The sequence below is a fragment of the Kryptolebias marmoratus genome, linkage group LG16 (genome assembly GCF_001649575.2).
Source record: "Kryptolebias marmoratus isolate JLee-2015 linkage group LG16, ASM164957v2, whole genome shotgun sequence".
Lineage (NCBI taxonomy): Eukaryota > Metazoa > Chordata > Actinopteri > Cyprinodontiformes > Rivulidae > Kryptolebias > Kryptolebias marmoratus.
The window spans coordinates 12,655,194-12,682,613 of NC_051445.1; the positions used below are offsets into that span (position 1 = coordinate 12,655,194).

The following is a 27,420-nucleotide window of genomic DNA, read 5'->3' on the forward strand; positions in this document are numbered from 1 at the left end:
TTCGCCTTTTAAAAAAAAAGTAGATTAATTTTGTAAACGCGTTAATTATACCTCCACAAAATTTAGTAAGGCCAGCTAAATCTATCTGATTACCCTGACATGGCTGTCACTTTTCGTTAAATTGTTAAAAAACTTAAAATAAATTATTTTCGTAAGGCACATATATAGACAGCTATGTGGGTGCGTTTATTTGTTACATCAAGACGTACCGTCACGCTTTCCTAGAGCGTTTGCATGTTTTAAGACGCTTGGTTTTGTGTTATTTTAATTTTGGTTATTTTTATTACATTGATATAAATGAAACGGAACACGGCGCTAAAAAAAACCTACAATTAACCTTAAATGTAGAAGCTTAGGCCTTCTTTTTAACGTTAGCTCCGTAGTTGTTGAGCTGTAGCATTGTAGACATGCACACGCCGAGTCAAAGGACCCAGTAACAGCCAAGACGAGGTTGAAGAAATATCTTTGTATAAATTGAAAGTCTTTCGCTGGGTGAATATATCTTCAACAGTACATACCGACTGGATGCTTGATGTTGTGTAAATATCTGACGGATAAAGACAGATCCTTTTTGGTAAGTTTAAGGAAACATAACACTCACTATGCATGCTGCTGCATGTTAGCAATTAGCATGTGAATGCAAACGTGCAGCTCCTCTGATGTACTTGGTGTTTTTTATTATTATCACTATTATCGTTTAGAGTAAATTTTGAGCAATATGTACATAACCGGAAATCAATCCATGAGTTAATAAACTCATTATATGTCAAGGAGAGACATCTACTGTGCAAAAGATGAAGGCCAAGAAGAAGAAGAGGCAGGATGATTTCCAGAAGGTCAAGCTAAAAGTGGGGAAGAAGAAACCCAAGGCGGATAACGCCACCAATACTAACTTTCGCTCAAGGGGAATCTATCTGTCTGAACAACTGAAGAGAGACACAAGTGGCCCCACAACTCACAGACAACTGGGTATCAATGTAGGTACAACAAACTTCAAATTTAATTTTATTCTACAAATTTAGCTCTGGATTTTAAAATTTCCCTTCTCTTCTCAGGATCTCCTGTCTCAGCTGCATCATTACAACGCCAATGTGAAACACAGTGCCTTGTTGGGTTTAAGAGAGTTGCTGTCCGGTAATCCCTCTCTGTTGGAGCAGCATCTTTCACGCCTGCTCTCCGAAGTGGCTGCTGTTCTCACAGACAAGGATGGTAACGTTCGTGTGGCAGCTACCCGTGTGCTCAGGTGAGAGAGGGAACACGTTCGCTGAAAACTCATTGCATTTGGTGAAGTCGTGTTTCAGTCTCAAGCAGCGTGCTTTCTGAATGTGCTTTGCAGGTTTGTTGCGCAGTCTGTGCCTGCAGAAAGAGTGGCTCCGTTTTTCCCCCTCCTCAGCGCTCACATGTCCTGTGCCATGACCCACATCGAGCAAGGCATCCAGGAGGATGCTATGAACGTCTTGGATGTCTTCCTGGAGCACTACCCGTCTTTGCTCGCCGCTCGACCTGCCGTGCTCCTTACGAACTTCCTGGAGCTGATCTCTCATAGGCAGAACACAGGGGGAGCCAAAAAGTCCCTGGGCGCCAAAGGCCAAACGTGGGCGCTGACGGTGAACCCTGACAGGACTGTGACCAGCCAGCAGTGGCGACTGTCTGTTCTTCTCAGGTACAGAGACAACCTGCTCACAAGCTCACTAATTTTTAAAATTAACGAATTAGGATGTCAGACTTGTGGTATTTTTCTTTTTCTGCTCGTGTTACAGGCTTGGCCACTTTCTGCAGGCAGTCGTTGAGGAAAGACCAGTGGAGGAAGGTGATCTGTCGATACGAACTGAAGGAGTGTTTGCTTCAAGTAGGAAGGGCCGTGTTACGCCTCTGCATCTCAACTGGGAGGATCTGATTTGCAAGAAAGTCGAAGTTAAAGTGTACGAAAACTCTGGCGCTAAACCGTCTCCCCACTCCACTTTTAGACTCAGGTAACGGATATGCGAACTTTGGAGCTCACCATATTTTTGAACAAAGTGTCCTAAAACTAAGCAAATGTTTCACGTATTTTACTGAGCAGACCTAAGGTGGACTCGGGAGCTTCAATAAGCGAGGGTCTGGACTCGATCGAGACAGTTCAGAGGTTTGCTGCTACACTCGTGCCTCTGCTGCTGGAGGTTTGGGTTGAAACCTGCACTAACGACTGTTCCTGGAACAGCACGGAGGGCTCTCACCTGCTCACTCCGGATGCCATGTCTGTCATGTTCCAGGTCTTGACTATTCTGCAGCTGCTGAGAAAACTGCCCACCCAGCTGGAGAACCAGGACGCGCTGGTGAGATGCAGCACAAATAGCTCGATATGTTTCTTTTAGCTTTTTGTGTATTTTTTTTATTCAAATCAAAACTGACAATAAGCCTTGTTTTTGTTTAGGATGCATGGTTACGTAAGGAATATGTGGGCGATTTTAAGCAGCACTTCATAAAAAACTTTCCTTATGGTACGCGGGACACACCAAAACATAAGAAGAAAAGTGACGTCAAAAGGTAGGAACATGTTGGCAAACACTTTTCCTTCACTGTCTTTCTTCATTTTTTATAGCATTTGCAAATGTTTTGTTTTGTTAAATATCAATTCCTCACATGTCCACAACCTGTTTTTCTTCTGTTTCTGAAGTATTGATTAGTGCACCTTTCTAATTGTACAAAACCAAAATTATTTTCATAAATCTTGGACAGATTTTGGACTATAATTTTTGTAAAATATGCTGTGAATGGCTCCTTTTTTGGGTTAAATTTTGTTTGAATGTTGTTGAAATGTTTCCAAGTGTTTATTACCTATAGATTCCTTAGAACTGCTGAAACAATAAGATCATCTGACAGGGATCAATTGTGTTTTAAATAACAAGACACAGTTATAAAGTTACAGCTTTGTAAAACTAGTTGCATTCAGATTGGTTGTTGTGGAAAAGCCGTTCACGTTCTGTTCTCAGTAACAGTTGAACAGGATCTTTAACAAGTGAAACTTGAGTTTCTGCTTCATCACTTCTCAGGATTATTAAAGCTGCATACAATCAACCTGTATGTTCTTGTTTCTGTTGTTTTCTCTGTGTGCAATAATTAATAAATTGGTTTAAATAAACACATTCCAGTGATAAGTTGTGAGTCCTGATATCTTACCTCCCTCTCCTCAGGAGTAAACAGACTGCAGCTGTTCCTGCTCCGACCGTGGAGCCTCTGGCCTTGAACATCACTCTCTGCCAGGTCATGGTGTCCCTCAGCCAGAAGCAGGGTCCCAGTCAAGAGGCGGACGGAGACTGGCTGTCCCCGCTGAGGACGTTTGTCCGGGACACCCTGGGGAGCGGGGTGAAGCTGAGCTACAAGCAGCTGCACATGCTGCTGGGCACCGTGTGGAAGCTGGCGCTCGCGCAAAGAAGCAAAAGTAAGCAGTGTGCGCATGTTTTCATCGACGCGGAGGCCTCTGAGCGGCAACAGTTTCTGTCCGAAGACGTCTCCACTCTGTCAGAAACACAGCTTTGAACTTCTGCATATTACTAAATAGATGGTTAACAAACATATATAGCATGAACTCCTGATTTTCATTAGTATCTGTTTGATACAGACTTTCCTCTCAGTCAGGGCTGGATGGATCTGATTAGGGTGCTTTTCTGGTTTATTTATAAAATTTTCATGACAAGTTTTATTCTAAAACTGAAATAAAAGTTTGATTAAAGCATTCAATTGGAAAGATTTTTAGCACATAGATGCATAATAAAACTGTTCATTGAAAAAAAAAAAATCTTGTTTTCTTCATCTGTGTTGGTGTAAAGGTGGCAAGGACCACGAGAGATCTCATTAAACATTTCTAAGTCACAGATAACTTCAGCTTTCAGTATATCTGTATTTGTGTTCTGTGCAGCAGTGACAGAGGAGCTGTTGGCCGCGGTCTACGTCTACTACAAACAGAGGAACCTTCATCTGCAGACGCGGTCGCTGCTGCTCGCCTTCTTCAGCAAACTGTACCTGCAGGAGCAGGGACACGCGCACATCACCAGGTAACCTCGGAGCTCGTTGTTAACGTCTTCAGACATTTACAGTTCAGCCAAGCGATGATGATGATGATGATGATGATGATTAAAGCCACAGCAGAAAACTGTTACTGAAGTGCAGCTGTTGAGAAAAGATATTTTTATTGGGCTGATATCAGCAGGGGGTTAAATGATGTGTTTAAACCCCAAATAAGACAAGCCTTTCTAAGTCTATATTTGGGAAATAAAGGAATAAAGGTGATGGTAAACTATTCCAGGCACTTCTGGTGGCTAGTAAGAAAGTGATTACAAGAAGGTGGTTAAGTCCAACACCCCCCAGCGTGGACGAGTAGTATCCAGTTGTTCTCGACATTTATAAAATGGAAAAATTAACATACTCTTTGAGAATTAAAAAAAAAAAAAAACATTGCATATATTTCCCCTCTCTCGGGAGATTTTCATTGATTTCTTCAGACACGCCTCTTTATTTCAATGTGGAATTTATTAAATGCAGGAGCCTTAAATATTAGAGAAGACTACTCAAGTGCCTGAGTTTTATATGTAACAAGTAGTTTTTTTTTTGTTTTGTTTTGTTTCTTGCTAAATTTGAGGTATTGTTTCATAGTTCTAAAAAATGCATACAAATGAGAAAGTATGTGAAAAATATATTATAATGTTTAAACATTCAAATTATTTGTTTTTGTCTTCTTTTACTCTCACTGCTATAGAATTTTTTTTTTTTTTTTTTTCCCCCCAGAGTTTGCACACTTAAAGTCTCATTGACTCCCATTGTAGCTGAGCTCAGAATTTTCCCTTTGCACTTTGAGCATCATTTCTTCAGAAATTTGTTTTAGATTTTGTTTAACATCACAGCTATAAACATGTATCAGGCAGTAGGTTTCTCTCTCTCTGGTGGTCACGGTTGTTTGAAGTCTAACAATTTTCAGCCTGGATTTGTTTCTTTGTATTCACACAAAGCTGTTTGCGTATTTTCCCCCCACCCCTTCTGTCTGCAGGAGCAAGGTGCTGTGTCGTTGGTTGGCGTCCCTCCCTGTGCAGTTGTCCCAGCTGGGCCACCGTAACCCGACGCTTTCTGCCCAGCTCATTGTTTCCATCCAGGCTGCAGCTTCTCGGGGCAACAAAGATCTTCTCAACAGTCTGCAGACATACAGCTGCAGGCTTTACGGTGAGCGGCTGTAATTAACGTGTTTTATTAGGTGGACATCTTGGTTTGTAAAAGTCCTAAATGTCACTAACTCTCACCTATCAGTTATTGATTCTGCCTCATGTTTTAGGCAAAGAACATTTCACCTCTGATCACAACAAGCTGCAACCCTACCTGAGGTTTTCAGTAGAATATAATTCTGTTTAAGATTTTAGTAGGGAAATAAAGCGGTGGTTCCCTCAGCGTAGCTCTGTGTTTTTGTGTTAGTGCCAGAGTTATTTGTAGATATTCCTGCTTTAAATTCAGAAACACAAATGTCTCCTGATTTGTCAACAGTAAGCTCTTTGTGTAAACTGATGCTTGTATGTGTACTTAAGAAATTCAAATTTTGCATATATGCAGCCATGCTAATAATAATAATAATAATGATAATATATATTTTTTAAAAAGTAGCCCCTCTTCAAGGATTTTTCGTGTCTTCTTCTTATTGGGTCTTTAAATCTGGTGACTTGGACTTTAGATGAACACCAGTGTGTAATGTATTACACTGCTTTATTTATTTAACTAAAACTAAACCAAAATGCAGAAGCAGTGTGTTTAAAACAAGATACATCCCTACTGTTTCCATGGAGATCATATCAGCCAGGTGCTGCTAATCAAGTTAACTTTAATAAATCGATTATTAATAAGTGTGAGGACTTTAATAAAAGCAGATTCAGGTGGGTTAACACACTTCCATGGAGGAAAGACGGCAGCTGTTTATCAGTTTGGGAAGGCCATTTCCAAATGATATGATATTTATTCAACAGTTAAAGAGATTCTTTACATACCATATTTTCCGGACTATAAGGCGCACTTAAAAGCCTTCAATTTTCTCAAAAAACCACAGTGCGCCTTATAATCCAGAGCACCTTATATATGTAAGACGTCATGATGTTTGAGTACAACTTTGGTAAACTACAAAGCTGCACCGCTGCAGCATTAAGGCTCAGTAAGAGTCGTGCAGGGCTCTGTGGACCTGAGCGAGCGGTGGAGGCGTATATACTTGTCGCTTATGTCTGAAAAGACGGGGCTGTTTTGTTTCGCTTGATGCGCCTTACAGCCCGGTGCGCCTTCTATATGACAAAAGTTCAAAAACGGACCATTCATTGATGGTGTGTCTTATAATCCAGGGCGCCCTATAGTGCGGAAAATACGGTAAGTCAAAGATTCGACAGTTTTTAAGCCTTCAAGAAGGGAAATGTGAAAGACATTTACCCCAAGGTCAGACGTTGCAGGCCTCATTAAACGTCACTTTATGGCAGTGCAGTTAAAAAAAGACTGAACAGGTTGGCTTGTTTGGAGGAGTTCTCGGACCTGTGAACATTTGAGACCAATGTGGAGTTTTTTTTGCAACATGTGTAAACCAAATGGCAACACAAAGATTTCATATTACTTTCTTAAACACAGTAGTTTGTGCTTGTTTTGCAGCCATGTGACATAAGAAGTTTACAGTCATTGAGTTTATCTTAAACCTTTTTTGTACTCCAAAGTAATTTGGAGTCAGATGTGAGACCGTCTGTCCGACAGCTGATGTTCAGTTAAAACTGGCTGAAAGAATCAATACTTATAAACCTTTATAGTCAGACACGGTCTTAAAGAAAACAAATCCTTCAGGCTATTGCGTCTAAAGGTGGTTCCTTTAAGCTATTGAATATTAGTTTACATTTTCCACACACTAGTTCTGTATGTTTGCCTTAGTTTTTTTTTTTTTTTGCTAAATATACAATCCATTAGGTTAGTATATGTCCCCTAGGAGGCAGTGTGGCTCCATGTTTGCCACTAAAACAGAGCTGCAGTTGGTGTGTGTGTGTGTGTGTGTGCCCGGCTCGGAGGACTGTCAGATACTGAAGCTGGTGTGTGACACAGGGCCGAGGGGAGGGGGGGTCGGATAGAGGCTGCAGCAGAGCCAGCAATTCACCATCACAAGACTTCTTTTGTCTGAGGTCTTTTGACATCAGCATGTGCGTCAGAGACAGACAGAACACCACACACACACATTATGTGCACCCTTACAGTAGTAGCTATGCCTTTTTTCTTTTTTGGTGCAAACATAAACTAGTTATCCAAGAATCACTGTCCCTCATGTGAAGAAACCTCAGCGGCTGTGTAACCACAATGATGCGCTTGTGTTTTGAAGATCCACAGGAAGGACCTGTGGTGCTGTTACCGCCAGAGTCCCAGCAACAAATGGTCCAGCTGCTTTACTTCTTCCCCAAAATGCACCAGCCTCTACTGGCCAACCTGAGTGGCTGCTGCACCGCTGGACGCATCTCCTCCAGCCTCGCCGCCTCTCTGATCCGTATCGTACACTTTAGGTGAGCTTGTGATCCCACCCCTGTCAACGAGACATTCCTTTAAGAAAAAAAAAAAAGATGGTTTACAAATGTTTAAAGTCTCGACTTTTCAATCAGGCACCATAAGATGGCAGTATTGTGCTTTCATTGAATAATCATTGATGTTTCTTACCTAATTGTTGATCAGTTCAGATACAGATTTATTGTTTATTTGATATTCAGCTCACTGCTGACAGTAGAAGCTGCTTTTTTCCACAGCTTACCTTTCTCTGAGGTCATGTTTTTGACCCTTTTTTTTTTTAAAATGTACTGAGTTCATATGAGTTGGGCATAGATTTGATACAAAGAGTTCTTTGGGAGGCTGGAATGCAGCATCGTCATGGAGCATCGAGAGGACTGTCTGCATGTGCCTCCCAGGCCTCACAAAACACTGTTATTCACACAGTCCCTGCTGTTACAGATGCATCCCCCTCCCCTCGAGGACTAGGAATCACTTTTATAACTGTATTTACGTGCATGTTTATTTTGAATATGCTCTTGTGAAACATGGCATCGCAGATACTAGGAAGACGCCACGAAGAATGAAGGGAAAATTAGAACAACTTGGAAGCTTTTCTGTGTTCAAAGTTTCTCAAGGCAAATGTGGTTTACTGTGTGGCACGCTTGTCGACTGTGTCCCTCAGGTCCTCTCTGAGCGGCTGGTCGGTTGGGAACCAGGAAGCGGCTGTGCAGGACGTGGACTACATCAGCTTCCTGTTCTCCACCCTCATGGGCTTCTCGTCCGAAAACCTCTCCAGCCTGCAGGAAGACGAGAGCGCCATGCCCCCGTCTTCGCTTGCGCCCATCTGCCTGTACCCCACCCCGCTGGAGCAGTTTACGCACCACTGGGATGTTGTTGAGGTGCGCGTTTCTTTCTTTTTACCGCCACCTTTTAAGGTAAACGGACCGAATTTAGACCAGATTGAGACGTGTAAGTGAAGGCAAAGAAGACGACGTTCTGAAAAGTGTAGAGAGTTGAAATTCTGGACACAGATGTGGTCTTTCAGTCCCCCCCCTGGTCTGTTTCTGTCCCTCACATAGAGCTCAGAGGGGGGAAGCTTTATCGTGGCACTCCTGCTGAGAGGGGAACCTTTATCGTGTTGCGCAGGTTGGAGATGCGTGGTTATCAGGCATGGTGGATATGCACAAATGCTAATGAGAGCCCGTGGCATGATGGGAGAGTTGACATTTCTGCACAGAAATTACCGTTAACCTAACTATGCCCTGGGGCAAGTGTGTGTGAGCTGGTGTGTGTGTGTGGAGGGGGTGGGGGCTTATAATCACTAATTCAGGCCCTCAATTAAAGCCTCAGATCCTGCTTCTCTCATCTCCCTGTCTGAGTCAATCACAGGCGAGTGGCGAGTGGGGGGGGCATTAAGAAACGGACCGTGTCAGCTCTGGTTCGGGTAATGAGACGGGATTGTTTTTAATGACGGAGAGAATGCCAACAGGTGCGGACTCGCGTGCCTCAATTTGATAAAAGGCCATAAAAAAATTTGATTTGGTTTTCAAGTTAATGAGGAAAAGTGGAGTCTTATTTTTCACTTTTAAAAAGTTAGTGGCCAGGTGGGTTTTTTTTCTTCTTTTTTTTCTTAGGCCTGAACTTGGTGTCATTTCTGCTCCAGTAAGAAATGAGACATTAATTCGAACAGAAAGGTTTAGTTTGCTGAAATGTCATTACTTGAGCTTTCTTTCCTAAACTTATTATTTTTCTTGATAAATCATTTCTTAGGACGATGAATCAGAGTGTTCACCTGTCGTAGTACATGTAAGAATAATGAGGAATGGGAACAGTTTTGGTTATTAAAAACACTTGTTTACCGATTAGCTGCCACAGTGAAGATAAAAAGAGAGGGAGAAGTTTGTAGCAACTATTTTAAACAAACACTGATTCATGTGGTCACATCTGGAAATATTACCATAAATGTCTGATTTACAGGAAGTGTGCCACTGCCTGGAAGCTGTTGGTTCAAAGTCTCAGTGCTTTGACATCCTGCAAAATGGCATCTTCAAATACCTGGTAAGAACTGCTTTTTATAAACCCACAGATTTGCTCAGTTTCAGTTTGGATGTTTTATTCTCTGGACTGTTTCTTTCTTCTTTTTATTTTTTAACAATGATGGATTTGTGTCTTGTCTCAGATCAGGTTGGATGTGGTTCCTGACAGCATGGCGGCCGGGCTGCTGAGAGCCGTCTCCAGGTTACTGGATCTGTCCATCCTGCCCGTTGAGCCGGTGCTGCGCTTCCTGTCTCAATGCTGCCTCAGCCTGATGGCGCTGCTCATCACCCTGCAGCAGGAGGCGCCTGCCGAAACCGACCACAAAAGGTGCGTTTTGAAACGATAAGTCAAAATGATAATAAGGACCTCGAACAGCGGGGCTTTGAAATGTCTCGGTGTCGCGTCTTTGCAGGGAGGCGATCTGGGGCTCCTGCGTGACGGCGCTGAGCAGCGTTCCTCGTCTGCTGCGGATCGTTCTGCAATCGATGCATGTCAGAGATCTTAATGAGGAGGAGCTGCCGCAGCTCGGGCAGCTCCTCTCAATGCTGCTGCAGCACACGCCGCTGCACAACCAGCTGCTGGCCAACGCCGCTCTGCTGCAGGAGATCATCCAGAATCTCACGGTAAACATGCACCCGAATGCTTCTGGAGGGGGGGAAAAAAAAAAAATCGGGAAGTGAAAGTTTGTCACCTGATTATAATCCGGACGTTTGTGTTTCAGAGGTACTCCCGGGGCACGACCAGGGAGCAGTGGCTGACGGACCTGCTGTACTGTTACAGCGTCACCGTGGCTCACGGCTCTTCTGCGCACCGTGGGAACCTGGGCCTCCGGGACATGTATTAACCATCAGACGAGCAGCGGGTGTGTTGCTTTTTCATCATCCAAAACTCGGCAGCGACGAGTTCATACATCATTTCAGACAAACACAATACTTCCATGCTTTTGTCGAAGGAACTTAACGTTTTTGTCTTTTGTCTTAAATTTTCTTTAATTTCACACTTTTTGTCTTTTTTTTTTTTTTTTTTAAGTTAGTGTTGTTGCTGAAAATGACTTAAGTACAAAAAAACTGAATTAAAAAAAAAACTTACAGTAAAAACAGAATAAAGGAAAAGTAAAACCAAAGTGAATTTTTGTTTTGTTTTATTTTTTTCTTCTTTAAAATACATAAAAGCATGAAACATTGAGGTATATATTTTATATATTTGTAAAATGACAAAAGGCAGATTTTTTGTGTGTAAACAAACATGAAAAGTTCAGTAATTAGGAGTTTCTCTTGAAAGGAAAAGTACTTAAAGACCAGAGTTTTGTGTGTGTGTGTGTGTCGGCCGCTGCTGCAGGTGGGCTGTCTGTATGACCGGCTGTTGATAGACTGCCTCATTCTCCATAACACGAAGAAAGGTTATCTCAGTGTGTGCGTGCGCGACAGCGATGGAGAACAAGGGGGGGGGTGGAGTGTGTATTGCGCTCCTTCTACAATGGATGAAAGGTTATCTTTTAAACACACCGTTTCTGTCGACTGAACCCCCACCCTGTAAGGTCATGGCTCTGATGTCATATATGGCTTAATTTCAGAGAGCTTGGCACACGGAGCCAACATTGTGCTGAGTAATTCTATAGGAGGTGAGAGTGCCAGCCAGCTGAGAAAACATCAAGGAATAATACGTGTGTGTGTGTGTTCAGTGTTTCCCGCGGCCTCTCGTCCCCTGTCCGGCACTGTGTGGTCTCAGGTGGTAGGAGTACTGCTTGGCTTGGTTCAAGGTGTCGGTCAGGTGCACTCTATCTAAACCACTCACTGAAAAGCAAGGAGCACGAAATCACTTTTAACCATCTGCAACTCTGCGAAGAAGTGTCCTCGTGTGTGTGTGTGTGTGTGTGTGTGCGCGCTTACGCTGGCTCTGGGTGCAAAAGGGGATGTCCAGATGAGACTGAAACGAACGCCCACGCTTCACCACCGAGTTGCCTACAGGAAGAATGGAGACAAACGCTCGCATGACATCTGAATCCGTTTCCAGTTCTGGTTGTGGTTCAGTCAGCTGAGGCTGGGTGACGGCCGTCCTGTAGAACTGGTTGACAAGCCCAGGTATGACAGGGTGGCTTTTGTTGTCTTTAAATTCCCAAAGTGACAAGTTTGAAACTATTGCAGGCCCTATAGCTCAGTGGTAAGAGCACTGGTCTTGTAAACCAGGGGTCGTGAGTTCAATCCTCACTAGGGCCTAAAATTATACTTTTTCGATCATTTTTTATTGTCGTTTTCTACCACTAAACACCCAAACAACTCAAACAGATGCCAGGGAGCAGCTCTTATTGACTTAATAGCATTAAAGCTTCACTGTTTGAAAGATTTAATACAATTTCTTAGAGTCTGTAATTTTGTATTTATAACATTTGTTACAGATGCATGTTTTCCAGTCAGTCGGACTGCATCATTTAAACTCCACTGCAGAGGAATGGGTTAGAAATCATAGATTAGAAATCTGGAATAACCTTAGGAGATGGTTTAACAGGGCTAATTAGATTATAACAATTAGGCGAGCAGCGTGAAATGCGCCATGTTACCTGTCCGACGTCTCTTTGCTTCATGGAAATAAAGGAGACCAGGGTGAGAAAATAAGTCTCACGAACGTGTGTGAGGCATTGTGAGCGGCTTTGTGTGTTCAGCGGATCGCCCCTACGCAGTCGTCTGACATTCCCCCTGACAGCTCTGAACTTTTCACAGTGCCAGGACTGTCAGATACAGAGAAGGAGAGAAGGAGGGAGGCGAGGCGAGGAGGAGGAGGAGGAGGAGGGAAACCCGGCGTCAGAAGGCACGGTTCGGAGTGAGGGACTCTTTCGGTCCGTCCGCGGGTGGAAGAGGCCACGCGCGCTTGTACGCGCTGGCAGGGCGAGGTTTCTGCCTGTCCTCCTATCATCACCTGGTGATGTGCTATGAAGGTCGGACCTGTCTGAGGGGCGAAACCCTGGCAGGAGTTTCACGCAGGAAACCGGGATGATGATGCCGATATATTGTGAGCTGCAGTATCACCTGTGTGTATACACAGGTTACCTGTCAGTTTCCAACCAAATTCTTAACCTGCAACCAAAAATAGTTAAAAACTGCCACATTTTTATTTAATACTGAACGATTTCGGTTTTATAATGATCCCCTGGCTCAGTTCATAACTCATATATTCTGTATTTTAGCAACTAAAAACAGTATTGTTCTACATCTGGAAATTAAAAATGCAATTAGCAGCAGCTGCAGCTAGCTGTAGCACTTCCGCTGCAGCCCGGGACACTCCAATATGAACATTATAATATTTTTGCTGGAATAAGGGTGTTATGTAAAACTTACGGTGGTTTAAAAGTTTATAAAATAGCATCCACAGCAGCAGTCTCAGTGCCTATCGACGTCAGATATAATCGTTCGTAAACGTTTCACAGAAAACCACTTCAAAAGAGCTGAACTAACTCATTAAGATTTGCAGCTTGATGTCACCACACGTAAAAACAAATAAATTATTGTTATTTTTTATGTCAGGAGCTTAGATAAAAACATCCCAATCACTAAGCTACTACATAAATTTGTGTTTTTTGAAAGTGTGACTCCAGTCTGAGTAAATTTTAATGCAAGTCAAGTCAAATCTAAACATGCTTGAAAAAGACATTTGCTTTGTACTTATTTGACATGCTGTTTCTCATTAAAAAAGAAGAAAAAAAGAAAACCAAAACAGTTGGTCTGGGCGATATTACAGTTTCTTACCGTAGATGCTTTGCAGCACAGAGCTTTTACTCAGTGCTGGTTTGCCGAGTTGAACTCTGCTTTCCGTTTTTTTCCTGCAGTTTGATTCACTTGACTCCCCTTCCTCACGGGCCTTCACCTCTCTTCTTCTGCGTGCACAAAACCTACACACACACACACACACACACACACGAGCACACAGCTCAATAAAAAACCCATCTCAGACTGCGTTCAAAGGCTCAAAACCTGGCAAGTCCTCACACCAGTGCTCACTAAGCGTAAACAAAGTAAACAGTTTATTCAAGGCACTTAATAGGCCGTATGTACACGATATAATTGCGAGGCTGCACAGAAACGGGGGGCCTCCTGTGGCGGACTGGCAGCCACTTAGAGAAAGGCAGCGAGTTTAAGAAGAGAAGAAAACTGAGGAGAAGCTGCTGGGAGCTATTAAAGCAGCCCCGCTGAACTTTTAGCCTCTTGTTAAACTAGTATGAAAGTTCCAGATTATAGCTTTTCTGTCCCCTGCCTCCTTGTCTCACCCCTCTCCCACGCTCTGCTCCCGTGTGAATGATAGCGGGGGAGGCATGGATGTGGGGGAGGACACATGTGGGCACCACATGGGACTACCAGAGTTAAAATAAATAAATAAAAAAATCTCGGTCACTGATCTGTCTCCTCCAGGTACAAACCTGCGCCACGCTCGCTGGATGACGCGCGCAGCCTCGTTCCTCCTCCTCAGCTGCTCTCTGTCATGTTGCCCTCGTGCGATTGTTGACACCGGTGCCGGCAAGCCGGGCTGAGCTCTTCTCGAGGGCCGCTTGCGATCTAAAGACGAATTGCTTCTTAACGAGGCAGTTTGCTCTTTGACAGGGGTCTTCTCTGAAGTCTGCTCCTTGTGGTTTCGGTGTTTTTGTAGACAGGCGTGAGCATTACTCTTGCCAGAGGCACTCGGGCGACTGTCTCTCTTTTTCAGGGGGATGCATTCCCTGGCACTCACCTCTCTTTGGTCCACGCCGGAGACGGGGGTGGCGGGAGCTGATGTGTTTGAGGAGGATCGCTCCCTGACTTTGGGCCTGGTGGGGGGTGTGGGTTTTAGACTGGGTGGCTCCCTGCAGCTGGTGGGAGACAGAAGTTCCTTCAGCCTGGTGGTCTGGGAAAGATCAGCATCGCAGCTCAGAGCTTCGGGAGCCTCAGCTCGGTTGGCTGCGCTACTTCTTCTGGAAAACCTGCTCTTTTGAGCTGGTGAGGCGGAGAAAAAGTCCTTTTAATATTTCACTTAATCGTTAAAAACAACACAACTTCCAGCTGCGTCCAATTTTCCCACAAATAGCAAAAAATAAATTCTTATGAAAAGATATTTAACATCTTATCAATACTAATAAATGTTATCATTTATTAACTCCAGTTGTACCTCTATGCCTCTCCACTTTGGTCTTTGTGGGTTCACCTCTGGATGATTTCTTCGCCTCCACCGATGAATCATTTATGCTCATTAAGGCGAGCTTTTCCTGCTCTGCTCTCACCAGTGAAACCCTTCGTTTGTCTGCAGCGTTCACGGAAACTCGATGTACAGCTTCTCGTCTTCGCTGCTCTTCTTCTCGCTTTCTGAACACAAAGGGGGAGAGGGGGGGAAAGGAAATGAAGCCTTTTTAGTTGAGGTATATGATTTTGTAGAAAGAAAAAAGAACACCACTGGAAGAGCTGAAATCAGCTTGGTAAAACAAAGTGAAGAGTTTATTTGTGTGGATATTTCTCAAATAGGTTTTATTACGAGCTAAGCTGACACTGACTGATTAAAGTTTGTTCAGTTTGTTTTTTTTGTGTGGCTGTAATCAAGAAGAAGAAGAGGAACCATATAGTAATCAGAAGGTTGATGGTTCGATCCCCAGCTTCCTCTTGGAGGGGAAAAATGACCCTTGCTTTTCTTATATTATGTAGTTTGGACTTCACACATTAAATGAAAAAGAACAAATGTTTGGATGAATGGGGCCTGTAGTTCAGAAGAGCCTGGTGTGTCCAACAAGGGGAACAAAAGATAAAATTCTTATCCTTGAGTCAAAATTTTCTGCCTGGCGCACCAACAAAGTACGGCACCTCTGCAGCCCTTTGAAACAAATTTACTTTTGAAAAACCGTGAGAATAAAAATAAAGGCGAGACCAGTGAGCAAATGACAAATGAAGAGCAAACCGGAGGACAGCGACAGAGGGAAGATGCATGTGTGTACACATGACAGAAATAAAGACTGATAGGAATAGAGTGTGATGCTTTCCACCTGGATGGGAGGAGGAGGAAGACAGAGACCGATCAGGAAGACAAAAACGAGAAAAAGGATAACTTCGGTTTACTATTTGTGTGGAGGAGGGAGCAAACTCAGAGAAGACACAATGCTGTGTGTCTCACTTGGCTGCTGCGTCTTTGCGCAGCTGCTCGTGTCGCATAAGCAGCTGCTTTCTCTCCCTGAAGGCCTTGCGGACGGTGTAACCCTTATAGACGGCCTGGATGGACGCCGCGGCGATGTCCTGGATGGCTGCTATGGACAGAGCGCCGTGCTCCAGCATGAACTGGGTCACCTCGCTGTGGCCCCCCAGCAAAGCGTAGTCCAGAGGGGTGTACCTGCACAACACAAACAGTGCTGTTTATGCATTATTTACATGCTGCCTTCATGACTGCCTCGGTCCTCACCTCTCCTCTGTGTGCTCCATCTGATTAGGGAAGGCGTTGTAGCCCAGCAGCAGTTTCACAGCATCCAGGTACCCGTTGTTACATGACCAGTGGAGAGCAGTCCGCCCCTGTGCGCCCATTAAAAAAAAAAAAGACCACTTGAACTTTTGCTTTTAACCCAAACAGATGAGGATTTACGCTAATGCCAGCAATTCCTCACCTCCTTGTCCTGTATGTTTGGATCAGCATTGTTCTCCATGAGAACCGCCATGCACGTGATGTAACCGCCATACGCAGCACACTGCAGGGGAGTCCGTCCTGCATGATCCTGCAAGAAGCCTGACTTTATTTGTCTGCTCACGACACATAATACTGGGCAAATGTTTCAGTCCAACCCTTTTTCTCTTTATGCTTTGCTTCCAAGGAGCCAGGCTTTCTTTTAATCTATGAAAGTGGATTTAATCAATAGTTCTTCAGGCTTTCTGAAGGTGTCTCAAAGTTTTCCTTTGACCTTTTTCTCTATTTTCTGTCCAGTCCTTGAATCTGACTACGACAGCATATTGTGCTAAAAATGAAGATGGTGCAAAAATAAGAAGTGTCAGGTCTAAAAAAAAGAACAAAAAAAGAACTGGATATAACATGCTATACCATGTTATGAATTCTGAGAGTCAAGTCTTTAAAAAACAGGAACAAGTTGTGTCCTTGTGACAAGCTTCTACCAGGAGCCTAAAGATTCGATTTAAATTGTTGTCTGTTTTGTGTCGAGACAACACGGGTTCATTCCTTGAGTTTAGGAGACTTTTTAGAAGATTTCCGAATGATTCATAAGTCAGGGTTAAGTAGCTTAACAAACCACAAAACATGAAAAACCATCCAAACTCCAAAAAACAAAACTTTAAAGACCCTCCAAAAGCTTAAAGAACTGTTGATCAGAACCACTTTGAAGAGTCTGAATAATCTGTCTGCTTAGAAGCAAAATATAAAGAAATGAGGGAGGACTCAAGACTTTTGCACGGTTCGGTACTTGGTTTGTCTTTATGTCCACTGTCATTTGTGCTTTCATTCATTCTAGACACTAATTCAGATTATTCTTTTCCAATATGGACAGAAGAACAATACTTGCTGATTGAGGTTAGTAAAAAAAGATTTATGTTATAACTTTAACTTCTACATGATTTTTTTAAAATTTTCTTTTTAATAATTCAGTGCATGATGAAGATGAATAGTAGATTAAATGAGTTGAGATGGAAAAGAGCATATTTTAGTTTAATAAATTAGCCAAATGTTTAGAAATTAACACTCACATTTACAACAACATACTGCTGCTGTTGCTCCGAAAAAAACCAGATGGCCGAAAACAGAGCAAAAATCTGAACTGATCCTTTCGTTTAAACCCGTACCTGTACGTTGGGACTGATCCCGTTCTCCATCAGAATCTGGCAGACCTCAGCGTTCCCTCCCAGAGCCGCCCAGTGCAGAGCAGTGTGGCCGTCCACATCTACCAGGTCCACACGTGCAGCCCCTGTGATGAGGGCACCAATGTGTTTGTTAAATACAAGGAAACAACAAAACACACACACACTTCGTGAATGTTTAATTACTGCTGGCGCATTTCCAGTAATTACTGATCACGCCCACCTTTGATGAGTGTAAGTATGACGTCTTTGTACCCCATCTCACAGGCGCGAAACAGCGGCGTGTGCTTCATGACATCTCGAGAGTCAACCGTCGCTCCTTTCTCCAGCAGCAGCTTCACCGTGCTCACATGGCCTGACAGGGAGGCCGCGTGGAGTGCTGTTTAAACACACACACCAAGATCCTGAGTCTAACAGGATAATACACACCCTCGGGGCATCCTCTATTCATCCCCTTAACTGCAGCTCCTCGGTGGATAGAGCCTGGTCAGTGGAGGGTTAAACAGACAGAGAAATTTAATGAGGAGTGATGCAGTGAGTCCTCCTCACTCTGGTCCCCAGACAGCACTGAACAAAGTCGAGTGCAGGGAAGAGGATGTGGGCACCAGTCGGCTCCACTGCCCCGTCACGCCGACTCATTAGCATCGCATGTTGTTCATGTATAAACAGTGGGCAGCTGGTTGAGCAGAGACAATATTGGCATGAAGATTATGTGTACAAACAGCTTTGGGGAGAGGGGTGGGGTCAGAGTGTGGAGTTTGAGTTTGAGCACGTACAGCTGCATGCATGTCAAAGGACAGTATTGAGAGACCTCCCTCGATCTGCAGTCCCACTGGCTCCCCTGCACTTGTCCGGGAATCCCCTTTTGACATCACCATCCCCAGCCTAAAACCGGTCAAATTAAAGAGCTAGCACTTCTTGAAGGGATGCAAGATTGTGACATATCATAAGACATGTTAGCACTTGGAGTATGTTGAGCAGGGGAAGGCAATCCTGGTCCCCAAGGGCCACCGTCCTGCAGGCTTTACTTGGTTCTCTGCTCCAGCACACCTGATTTGAATCAGTAGGTGATTAACAGGCTTCTGCAGAACATGAAGAGGTGATTTAACCACTGAATCAGGTGTGTTGGAGCAGAGAAACAAGGAAAACATGCAGGATAGGGTTGCCAACCCCTGGTGTTGAGGATGACTCCCAGCTTTGACCATACCACATTTTGGCTCAATATCTGTGAAACTGGCTGTCTTTAAGGTTGCTTAGCTGTGGCGGTCAACTTGAAAGGGTGACTCCAAAGGTTAACCTTTGTAGATGTACATGAGTTTAATTGAAATCCATTGACTGGCTCATGCTACAAACAAACACAAACGTGGGCAAAAACATTACTGCCCTTTTGCCTTCGGCAGCAGGCCGTAACAACCCGCGTGTGTGCCTGTTTGTGTAAAGCATCACGACTGGTGGAAGCACACAGAGAGGCGGAGGCGCTGCCAGGCCGAGGCCGCTCGGAGGAGCTTTGATTCACTTCGCTCTCACCGGTGCCGCCGTACTTGTCAGCCATGTTGATGTCGATGTGAGGGGCCAGGGCGAGCATGGTGCGGATGACATCATCGCTGCCCTTCCCGGCGGCCCACATGAAGGCTGTTCGCCCCTCCAGATCGGGTTCATCTTTCACAGATGGATGGGAGAGAAACACGCCAACAGTTTCCTTCGCGCGCAGAGAAAGACAAAAGGCAGTTCATTAACCGAGCTCTCTCGACACGCAGCGAAAAGACACTTTTTTTTCCGTTATTGCTCTAATTGTGAAGAGAAAGAAGATACTTATTGCCAACAAAGAAAAACACACTCACGCTGTGTTTAAATGCAAACAATAATACCACATATTGAACTTTCACCTTTAAACTCTTCACTCTCAGGACGACACAGGTTAATAATCAGCAACGCCATCTTTAACTGAAGCATGACAACACAACTCACAGCGTTGTTGCTCTGAGCGCCGTAGTGCAGCGGTGTCGCTCCTTGGCTGTCTGAAGGAATTGTGCCTGACGTGTTTCTCTCCAACAGCAGGTGGACAATTTTGGCATGGCCTGAAAAATGTGTTTACAGTAGGAGGTTAGTAAGGTGAGAATGGCAGAGTCAAGGATATAAAAAACTCATATATTCCCAAATTGTCCTTCCAAATAGTTTTTTTTAATTTGTGAAATTACTTTTACAAGGTTGGTGAACTGCATGTGCCGCAGTTTAGGTTGTAGTTTGCAATGTGAACAATTAACCTTTTTTTGTTTTTCAAGAAATATGAGTTTAACTTTGTGTTTCCCACTGTCTCAGCGGTATCTCGTCAGCTCACACAGCCTGTAATGTTTAATGAAACGGCAAAATATTTTATGCTTTCATCCACCAGCAAAACATAACTGCATTAATATACTTTGGTGTGAACCAGTATTGCCTCCTTTTTCAGCTCCCTGCTGAATGGAGTTATTGTGCTTCTCAACACAATCAGGGCCTCAAATCAACTCCTGAAAGGCAGAAATCCCAGTTTGTGCTCTGGCATCGTGGACATCTTGGGTTGTGTGCACATTTTTCAGCTGTTTGTGTGTTATAAAAAACAAGTTTTGAAGACCAAACTGCTTGGACTAAATGCATCCAGAGAACTAGTCGGAGAAATTAAAGGCCTCGAAGGAATGCATATGGCCAGATAAACAGGGTTGACCTTAACAATTAATGCCAAAGTTTTGGGCAATGATTACTGTTTGAGAGTTTCTTTAAAATCTGCTCTGTTGTTTATAAGATATTTCGCTAACACAACAGACGCATGAACTCACACTCGCTCCCAAAAGAAGGATTTATCTCCATGGACTCAAACTGCCTGTGCAGATTTTTATTGTCATTCTTGTGACAGTTGTTCAGATATTTTGGTCTGAACCAAAGTGATGCAAAAACTGACAGGTGGAGCAACAACACCATGCTGCTAGCAAAGACAAAAATGAAGTAAACGAAAGAGAACTAAAGAAAATGTTGGGGTATGAAAGTGAGCAGTGATTTGACTCGCAGGCTGTATTTAGGACGTGTGTGTTCACTCACCCAGCAGAGCCGCCCAGTGCAGCGGCGTTCTGAAGAGGTTATCATAAGCTGTCACATTACAGCCCCCATAAGACGTTAGCACCTTCACTACTGCCTCGTTACCGTCGGCAACAGCAAAGTGCAGGGGAGTCCGACCCTCGTAGTCCTGCCAGTTCAACAGGGACTCGGTGGGTGCTGCTTCCTTTACACACACACACACACACACACACACACCATAAAAGAAGACACATGGACTGATGGGTGAGGAGGGCAGGTGATGACAAATGCAGCGACAAATGCAGCCGTGGGTGTGAGTCAGTACGTGCTCCTCAGCGTGTACCAGTATGCAGCGGACGGTCTGCGTGGCACTCGCCTCCTGACTGTGCGCCGCCCAGTGCAGGGGAATCTTGCCCTCGCTGTCTGGGATGCCGATGTTGGAATCGTGCTTGATCAGAAGGCGGACGTGCTCCGGTCGGTTAAAAAACGCCGACCAGTGAAGAGCAGTTTGCTGCAGGGGAAAATAAGAAAAGGAAAAAAAAGCAGGGGTAAATTAAAAAAATGAATGAATGAAGATTTAAAGACAAGAGGAAGGAGGGGCTGTTGTAAACACACACACGCACAACTGAGGTTTCCGCTTACGTTCAAAAAAAAAGAAAACAGTTACTCCACTACGACACGGTTGGGAAATATGACGGAACACAAAGCTCATATTGAAGATCCAGCAGCAGGCAGAGATTGTAACCCAAGATAGAGACTCTGTGACGGATAGTGTGCTATTCTGAGATTCACTGAAACTACAGTCATCTGACACGATGATGCATATTGGGTTATTACAAAACTAAATGCTGATGTCAGATACACATCGGCTGCTGCAGACAGAGGAGACTGTGTGTTTGTAGTCTTATCAGAAGAGCGCAGAACAAAGACACAGACTGTTACATCGTTTGCTCTTGTATGCGTGCACTTCTCTGATTTTGTGGTCAAGTTCTCTGTGCTTCAAGTGAACTATCTTTAGCTCCATCTTTGCAGGTCAGACGCCCAGACTGGAGCACAAATTACAGCCAGTTCGACAACTTCTGGTGCGTGACTCTGCTTCAGAACCTTGTTCTTGTCTTGCGTGTCGACCTCTCCGGGTCCGATGTGTTTGAGCAGCAGGGCGAGGACTTTGGGCGACGGGTGGCGGGTGGCCAGGTGGAGCGGGGTCATCCCCTCCAGGTCCTTCTGCAGGCAGCTGGCGCGCCTGGACAGGAGCAGCTTCAGGAAGCGCATGTTCCCCTGCGAACACACGAGCGGGACAAACTGTGCTGACGAGAATTTTTCAGAAATCACCTCAGCATTAGTCACAAACCAGCAGCAGTGTCGCACACGCACACTCCCACACACACAAGCACGAGCGCACACAGGCTCCCCGGGCTCTGAGCGGCGTCTGCTTCAATCCGCAGGTCATCCATCTTCGTCGCCTTCCTCCTGCCTCGCTGCTCAGTGCCTGTGATGAGCTGTTAAACAGTAAACAGCGGCCGTGTCTCTGACTGTCATCCCCTCCACATCATTATCACCCTCACTTCTGGCCTCTTTAACTGCCCCCCTCCACACACACACACACACACACACAATCCCCCCCCCCCCCGTCCCCCTTCTGGGGGATGCATTGTACAAAACAACGCTGCCGTGGCCACACGGGCATGTCCCCGTGCACGTGTGTTTTGTATATTTGCCATGCTGAGACCACAAAGCCGCAGCCTGACAGATCTATCTTGTATGTGAGCATGCATCTCGACAGTGAGGAGTGTGTGTGTAATCCTGTCCTCTCCATTCTCGGTCCAATTAGATCAGTAATCCCTGGCCTCTCTTGCTGTCTCAGCCACTTATTGATCAGATGTCAAAGAGACAGGGCTTCCCATCACCAGCATCCCCCAACACACACACACACACACACACACACACACACACACACACACATACACACACTCACACACGCACACACACTCACACACACCTCACCTATGAGACAGATCCCAATAACTTATTCCTTTCCATCTCTTCTCAATAATATGATGAGCCTTTATCAGCACACCCTCACCAAGAACATATCGTTAAGTTACTGAAATGTAAAAAATAACAGTTGACACATTCTTCAGAATTCAAAATACAGAGAAAAAAAACAAAAACGCAGGAATTGTTTTTATGTAAAAATGTCCTGAAACAGAACATACATCTTGTAAAACCTATTTTTACAAATGAAAAGGTGTAAATATAACTCACAGTTTCAGTGTTTGTGTTTAACCATCATAAAGCAGTTGGTATTACCTGACATGAACCTCTGAACCACTAGGGGGCACAAGCCTCCCACTGGAGCCTAAAGACTGCACACGTTTTTTTCTGCCATCTAACTTCAGTCAGATCACACATTTATACTTTTTTTTTAATCGCAGAATTTATGAAGAGTTGATGACATATAAAACAGTGAAAGTCTGTGTGTGTTCCAGTGTTTAAATCTCTCTCTCTGTTTTTTTTTTGTACCTTCTGAGCAGCGAGGTGCAGAGCGGTTCTCTGGCTGTGGTCCGTTTTGTTGACCGAGGCTCCGCCCTTCAGCAGAACCTCGGCACAGCACAGGCGGTCGGCCAGAACGCAGTACATTAAAGGGGTGCGCCCAAACTGGTCCTCGTGGTCCTTCAGCGAGGGCTCTGCTACAACCGGAACAGATACAAACAGTTTATATATGTTAGAGTTTCATTCAGAAAAACAATCAGTTTCCTTCTTTTCCAGCAAAATTATTTGTTTAATTGGCTGAGGTCTTATAAGAAATTACTGTATTCTTAATTAAGATGGGTTTTTAAATGGCTAATACTGATGCAGATTTTGTAAAACCAGGACAGCTAATGGCCAATATGTAAAGAGGATTATTTGTTTTTTTCGTTGTTTTTAGCTCATAACTATAACAGTTTGCTCTTCCTACATATTACACTAAAAAAAAAACAATTATTAAAGAAATCTGAGCAAATGCTTATAATAAGTTGTATGATAGTCAACGCCATTAACAGCATGGACCTCAAAACTTTTTAAGTCTTACCATTATTTGGGTAGATGTGATTATTAATATTATCATTTCTTCAAAGGTTTTACAAAAGATTGCAGTCAGCTTCTTTTGGAGCCTGGTGTTGAGTTAGAAACCAGCACTCCTGCTTGTGCAGCAGTTTGATTGTTACGCAGATGTGGTGTCACGTATAACGACGCTGCGCTGCCCTTAGATTTGCTTTAATTTCCATGTCACCGACACGAGCGTGGGTTCGAGGTTCTGCTCGGCTCCATCAACCGGCTCCGCTGTTTCACTTTCAAAATATCCGTTTGATGAAGCAGTCCGCGGCGTCGACAAGTGTTTAATGAGCTGGGTTAAGTTTTCGAAGGCGGACTGGGGCTAAATTATGGGAGCACTTCAAGCTAGCTGACAATAAAAGAATGGTTTGTTTGCCCCTGGAAGGTTTTTCTTGGCTCACAGCAGCAGGAGAAGAACAAGAGCGCTTTACAGACAGAGAAGCTGCAGAAAAAAAGAAAAAAAAAACACTAAGTTGTTTTTTTTTCTTTTTTTTATACTGTTAAATGCATTTTTTTTTTTTTTGCAATTAGACAGATTGACTATCTGCTCCATTATTCAGTGACTAAATGTTTGAGGACACTTTTAGATCCAGAATCTGGGCTCATGTTCGATAATACTGAGCCGGTGTTGTGTTGACTTTTGTTCCCCCATCGAGATCTAATTCCCCACCAGCTTTGTTTGGTTTTCCTCTTATTCTCTGTTGTTTTACTCAATGGTGTTTTAAGTAAAAAGCTGTTTGGCCCCTTTTTTTGTAGTAGGAGAAAAACTTCTCGAAGGCTAAAAATCAACTATTTCGGAGGTTTCTTAGGTGGTGGTGGTGGGAAACAGATCCAACAGGGGAACACAACTCAACAAAACACCTGTGCATGCATCCATTTGACTTCTGCCTGATTTACACACATTTAACTGTATATATATATATATATATATATATATATATATATATATATTGCAAAGGGCTAAATAAAAAGAAAATAAATCATATATATTAGATAAAATAATAAATACAACTCATATGTGGTGTAAGTTAAAGCAACATTGGTAAAGTTCCAGGCTCCATTATTGCATTTTAAATAGTTGTGTTGTGTTTGTTTCTCTTCTCTTTCTGAGAAGCAACACCATGTGACTGAATATCTGCAAAAAAAAGGGTTTCTCTCCACATTTTACTGCAGTAGAACAACGGCACCCTTATAACATGCTAAATATTCAGGCTTTTTACTTTTAAATACATAAATAATAAGAGCTTCCCTTTATTTCTTCGTCATGCTGGAGTTGGAACTTTAAACCTCTTTTTTTTTTTACATTTTACTTTATGGTACACTGTGGAGAAAATGAAAAGAAACTAACAAAAAAGAAATTTGTCATTTAAATTGAGTAAATAATTGAAAAAATGAGTCGCTAGATTGATCAAAGTGAAAACTGTCCTTAGCGGCAGCCCTGACGCTGACCTGAGATGAGTTTGACGAGGGCGCTCCGGTCGCCGTTGACGGCGGCAGCGTGAACCTGGGAGCCCAGAGAAGCCGGACCTGAGCTGGACGCCGCTGAAGCCTGAAAAAAAAAAAAATGATGTAGGGTCACAACTTGACCTGAAACAACAAACACTTCCGTATCAAGCGGATAACTGAACGGGTGGAGGCAGTTTGCTCTGAGGACACCTCACATCTGGACAGAGACAGGTTTAGTCAGAAAACTCAAATATTTGACACACATTTCCAATATATATAAGAGCTGCCAAAATAAATGAGGGGGAAAAAATCAAAAGCATAGCAAAACCAGAGAAAAATGTTATTAAACTCTTACTTTTTTTCCCCTACTATTAGCAATGCAGCTGACCTGGAGCTGAAGGGGTTAATTTACACTTCTTCTGTGGTCTGAATTAATAGATAACGAGCACAGAGGAGTTTATAATAAAACATTTTAAACCTGGTTCTTATTCCAGGCTAATATTAAACACCCGGGGCTCTGTTTGCAGTCAATCATACAGTAAAACACACACTTTCCAATAACATAATAAAGGAGCTGATGTGTGCTAACAGTAGGTGGTGTATGTGTGTGTGTGTGTGTGTGTGTGCGTGTGCGTGCACACTTGTATGCTGGGTGTCTACTCCCGCTGAGGGGGTTAAATCTCTTCCTGGCCCCACTTAACCAGAGCCCAGTGAAAGCTGGGTAATCTGCAGACAGGAAGCAGCTGGGGAAGGAGGGTGGCGGTGGTGGTGGNAGGGGGGTCTCTCTCTTCATGTCTTATTCATGTCTCATTAATACTGCAGCACACGCCGCGGCGCGGTTGTGTGTGCGCGCGCGCATGGGGGCGCCGGGGTTCGGGCGAGCCCTGCGGGGCGAAAACACAGAAATCAATTATTGCCCCTAAACACACAAAACGCCGGAGGCAAAAACTCGTGACACAATATGAGATTCTTCCTCAGACATTTTCATCAGCAGCCTTGGAATCAGACGGCGTCTAAAAAAACGGGAACAGATCCGCAGATTTATGACCCCCCCCTTTTTTTTTTGTTTGGAAAAATTTGAAGTTCTCGATGGGTTTAGTGAGGCCTTTGAAGAAGAGGGGGAACACTTTGGTGTCCTCCCGTTCTCCTCTCCCTCCCCTCGGCCACCTCATAAAAGAACGCTCCTGTCGACGCTGCGTGCAGCATGGCAATTACCCGTCATGCTTGCCGCTTTCTCACGCTTCGCCAAGCGGTGGCAGAGGCTTAAAACGGGCGAAGTTACTGCGTTCCCTGCGAGGAAAAATCTCCGTGCGCGTAAAAAAAAGAGGGCGGGAGCAAACGATGGAAGATGCGGCACTTTATAGGTGCGTGTGATTTCGTCCGTGTGTGTGTTTTTGCTCGGCACATGTGCCGCGTCATGGGAAGCGATTGTTTTTTTCCGCGAGGGGGTCGAGTTTTTACGGGCACTTCACCAAAATTAACCACAAACATCTGTAATTAACAAAAATTACTAAGTCGGTGGTGCAAATGAGCACACATGCCGTCTGCAAATATCAAACATCTGCAGAAGGAACACGCTTTTTAAGACAAAAAAGTTATTTTATTTCTGATGGTAAACTCATGTTACAATATAAAGGCCTAGTATTCTGTGAAGCAATGCACATCGCCCGCCGGTTTTTATACCAGAGTTAAGAACATCTTATGATGAGAGGGAACAAAGTTGCTGTTTTGGTCAGACTTTGTAAATGACTTTAATTGCAATCTGAAATGATATTGCGTCAAAGTATGTGTTGAGGATGACTCTTAGCTTCCAGCACATCAAATTTTAGCTCATTACCTGTAAAACTGACTGAATTATAGCCATTCTTGGGTTGGTTGAGGTCGATAAGCTGTGGTAGATATCTTAAACTGGGCTGATTTCAAACATTAGTGAGTTGCTGATGTAAACCCAAAGGTTACTTTCTGAGAGTTTCATTAAAATCCATCCAGCGGTTCATGAGACATGTTGCTAACAGACACAAGGGGTTGAATCCAACAGTTAATGGTAAAGTATTAAAAACAAGATATCGTGTGATCAGTTAGCACTCGAAATATGTGTTGGGGAGGACTCTCAGCTACTATCACACCAAAATTTAGCTCCATATGTGTAAAATTGACGGCATTATCACCATTTTTGTGTTTGCTAGGGTTGCTTAGCTGTGGCGACAGTCTTGAATTGGGTTGACTCTGAAAGTTAATCAGTTGAGTTGATCCAAGAGTTTCACTAAAATCCTTCAAGTGGTTCATTAGATTTTTTGCTAACACAACAAACAACGTCATATCGTCTTTATTGGTGGGTGATAAACCAAACTAAGACAAAAGAGACAAGCTGACATCGTGCCTTCTCTTTGCGATCAACTCACTCTGAACTTTTTCTTCACTTTTGTTCATTTATTTTCTTCCTTTTCCACATTTTTCTAGTCAGCTCAAAAGCCCCCCCCCCCCCCCC

The 27,420-nt window shown here is 43.8% G+C and overlaps 2 protein-coding genes and 1 non-coding gene across 7 annotated transcripts in view; 2 read left to right on the forward strand and 1 right to left on the reverse strand.

Moving 5' to 3' along the window:
- Window positions 1-132: 132 nt before the first annotated feature.
- Window positions 133-10,600, forward strand: tex10 (testis expressed 10). Its single transcript, XM_017425034.3, has 16 exons — window positions 133-574; window positions 772-977; window positions 1,056-1,243; window positions 1,337-1,663; window positions 1,761-1,973; window positions 2,063-2,315; window positions 2,414-2,526; window positions 3,174-3,421; window positions 3,899-4,034; window positions 5,024-5,193; window positions 7,352-7,529; window positions 8,192-8,408; window positions 9,487-9,567; window positions 9,689-9,873; window positions 9,959-10,169; window positions 10,268-10,600. The coding sequence occupies exons 2-16, from the start codon at window positions 795-797 to the stop codon at window positions 10,388-10,390; spliced, it is 2,826 nt and encodes a 941-aa protein (XP_017280523.1). The 5' UTR covers window positions 133-574; window positions 772-794; the 3' UTR covers window positions 10,391-10,600.
- A 76-nt stretch (window positions 10,601-10,676) lies between these two features.
- invs (inversin) overlaps window positions 10,677-27,420 on the reverse strand; it is a 23,258-nt gene continuing 6,514 nt past the window's right edge. The window contains exons 3-20 of one of the 5 annotated variants that reach the window (XR_005234202.1): window positions 24,936-25,035; window positions 22,914-23,080; window positions 21,495-21,668; window positions 20,734-20,901; window positions 20,415-20,595; window positions 19,311-19,420; window positions 18,870-19,041; window positions 17,566-17,721; window positions 17,328-17,449; window positions 16,148-16,255; window positions 15,949-16,055; window positions 15,667-15,879; window positions 14,677-14,870; window positions 13,955-14,504; window positions 13,287-13,429; window positions 12,104-12,569; window positions 11,436-11,507; window positions 11,277-11,339 (exon numbers count right to left, since the gene is read on the reverse strand). Coding sequence is in view for 3 of the 5 variants with exons in the window: in XM_017425130.3 (XP_017280619.1) it covers window positions 11,224-11,339; window positions 11,436-11,507; window positions 13,287-13,429; window positions 13,955-14,504; window positions 14,677-14,870; window positions 15,667-15,879; window positions 15,949-16,055; window positions 16,148-16,255; window positions 17,328-17,449; window positions 17,566-17,721; window positions 18,870-19,041; window positions 19,311-19,420; window positions 20,415-20,595; window positions 20,734-20,901; window positions 21,495-21,668; window positions 22,914-23,080; window positions 24,936-25,035 (2,853 nt within the window). In the remaining 2 variants the exon portion in view is untranslated. Of the gene's footprint in view, window positions 11,340-11,435; window positions 12,570-13,286; window positions 13,430-13,954; window positions 14,505-14,676; window positions 14,871-15,666; window positions 15,880-15,948; window positions 16,056-16,147; window positions 16,256-17,327; window positions 17,450-17,565; window positions 17,722-18,869; window positions 19,042-19,310; window positions 19,421-20,414; window positions 20,596-20,733; window positions 20,902-21,494; window positions 21,669-22,913; window positions 23,081-24,935; window positions 25,036-27,420 lie in introns of those variants that run through there. The other 4 variants (XM_017425131.3, XM_017425130.3, XR_001808800.3 and 1 more) reach the window with 4 other exon arrangements.
- trnat-ugu lies at window positions 11,690-11,762 on the forward strand. The gene has a single exon. It is a non-coding gene; the product is annotated as a tRNA-Thr (tRNA).

Coding starts and splice junctions, on each gene's coding strand:
- tex10 (XM_017425034.3), top strand. CDS start 795: ATGAAGGCCAAGAAGAAGAAGAGGCAGGATGATTTCCAGAAGGTCAAG. Junction 978..1,055: donor ACAGACAACTGGGTATCAAT/GTAGGTACAACA, acceptor TTCTCTTCTCAG/GATCTCCTGTCTCAGCTGCA. Junction 2,316..2,413: donor TGGAGAACCAGGACGCGCTG/GTGAGATGCAGC, acceptor GTTTTTGTTTAG/GATGCATGGTTACGTAAGGA.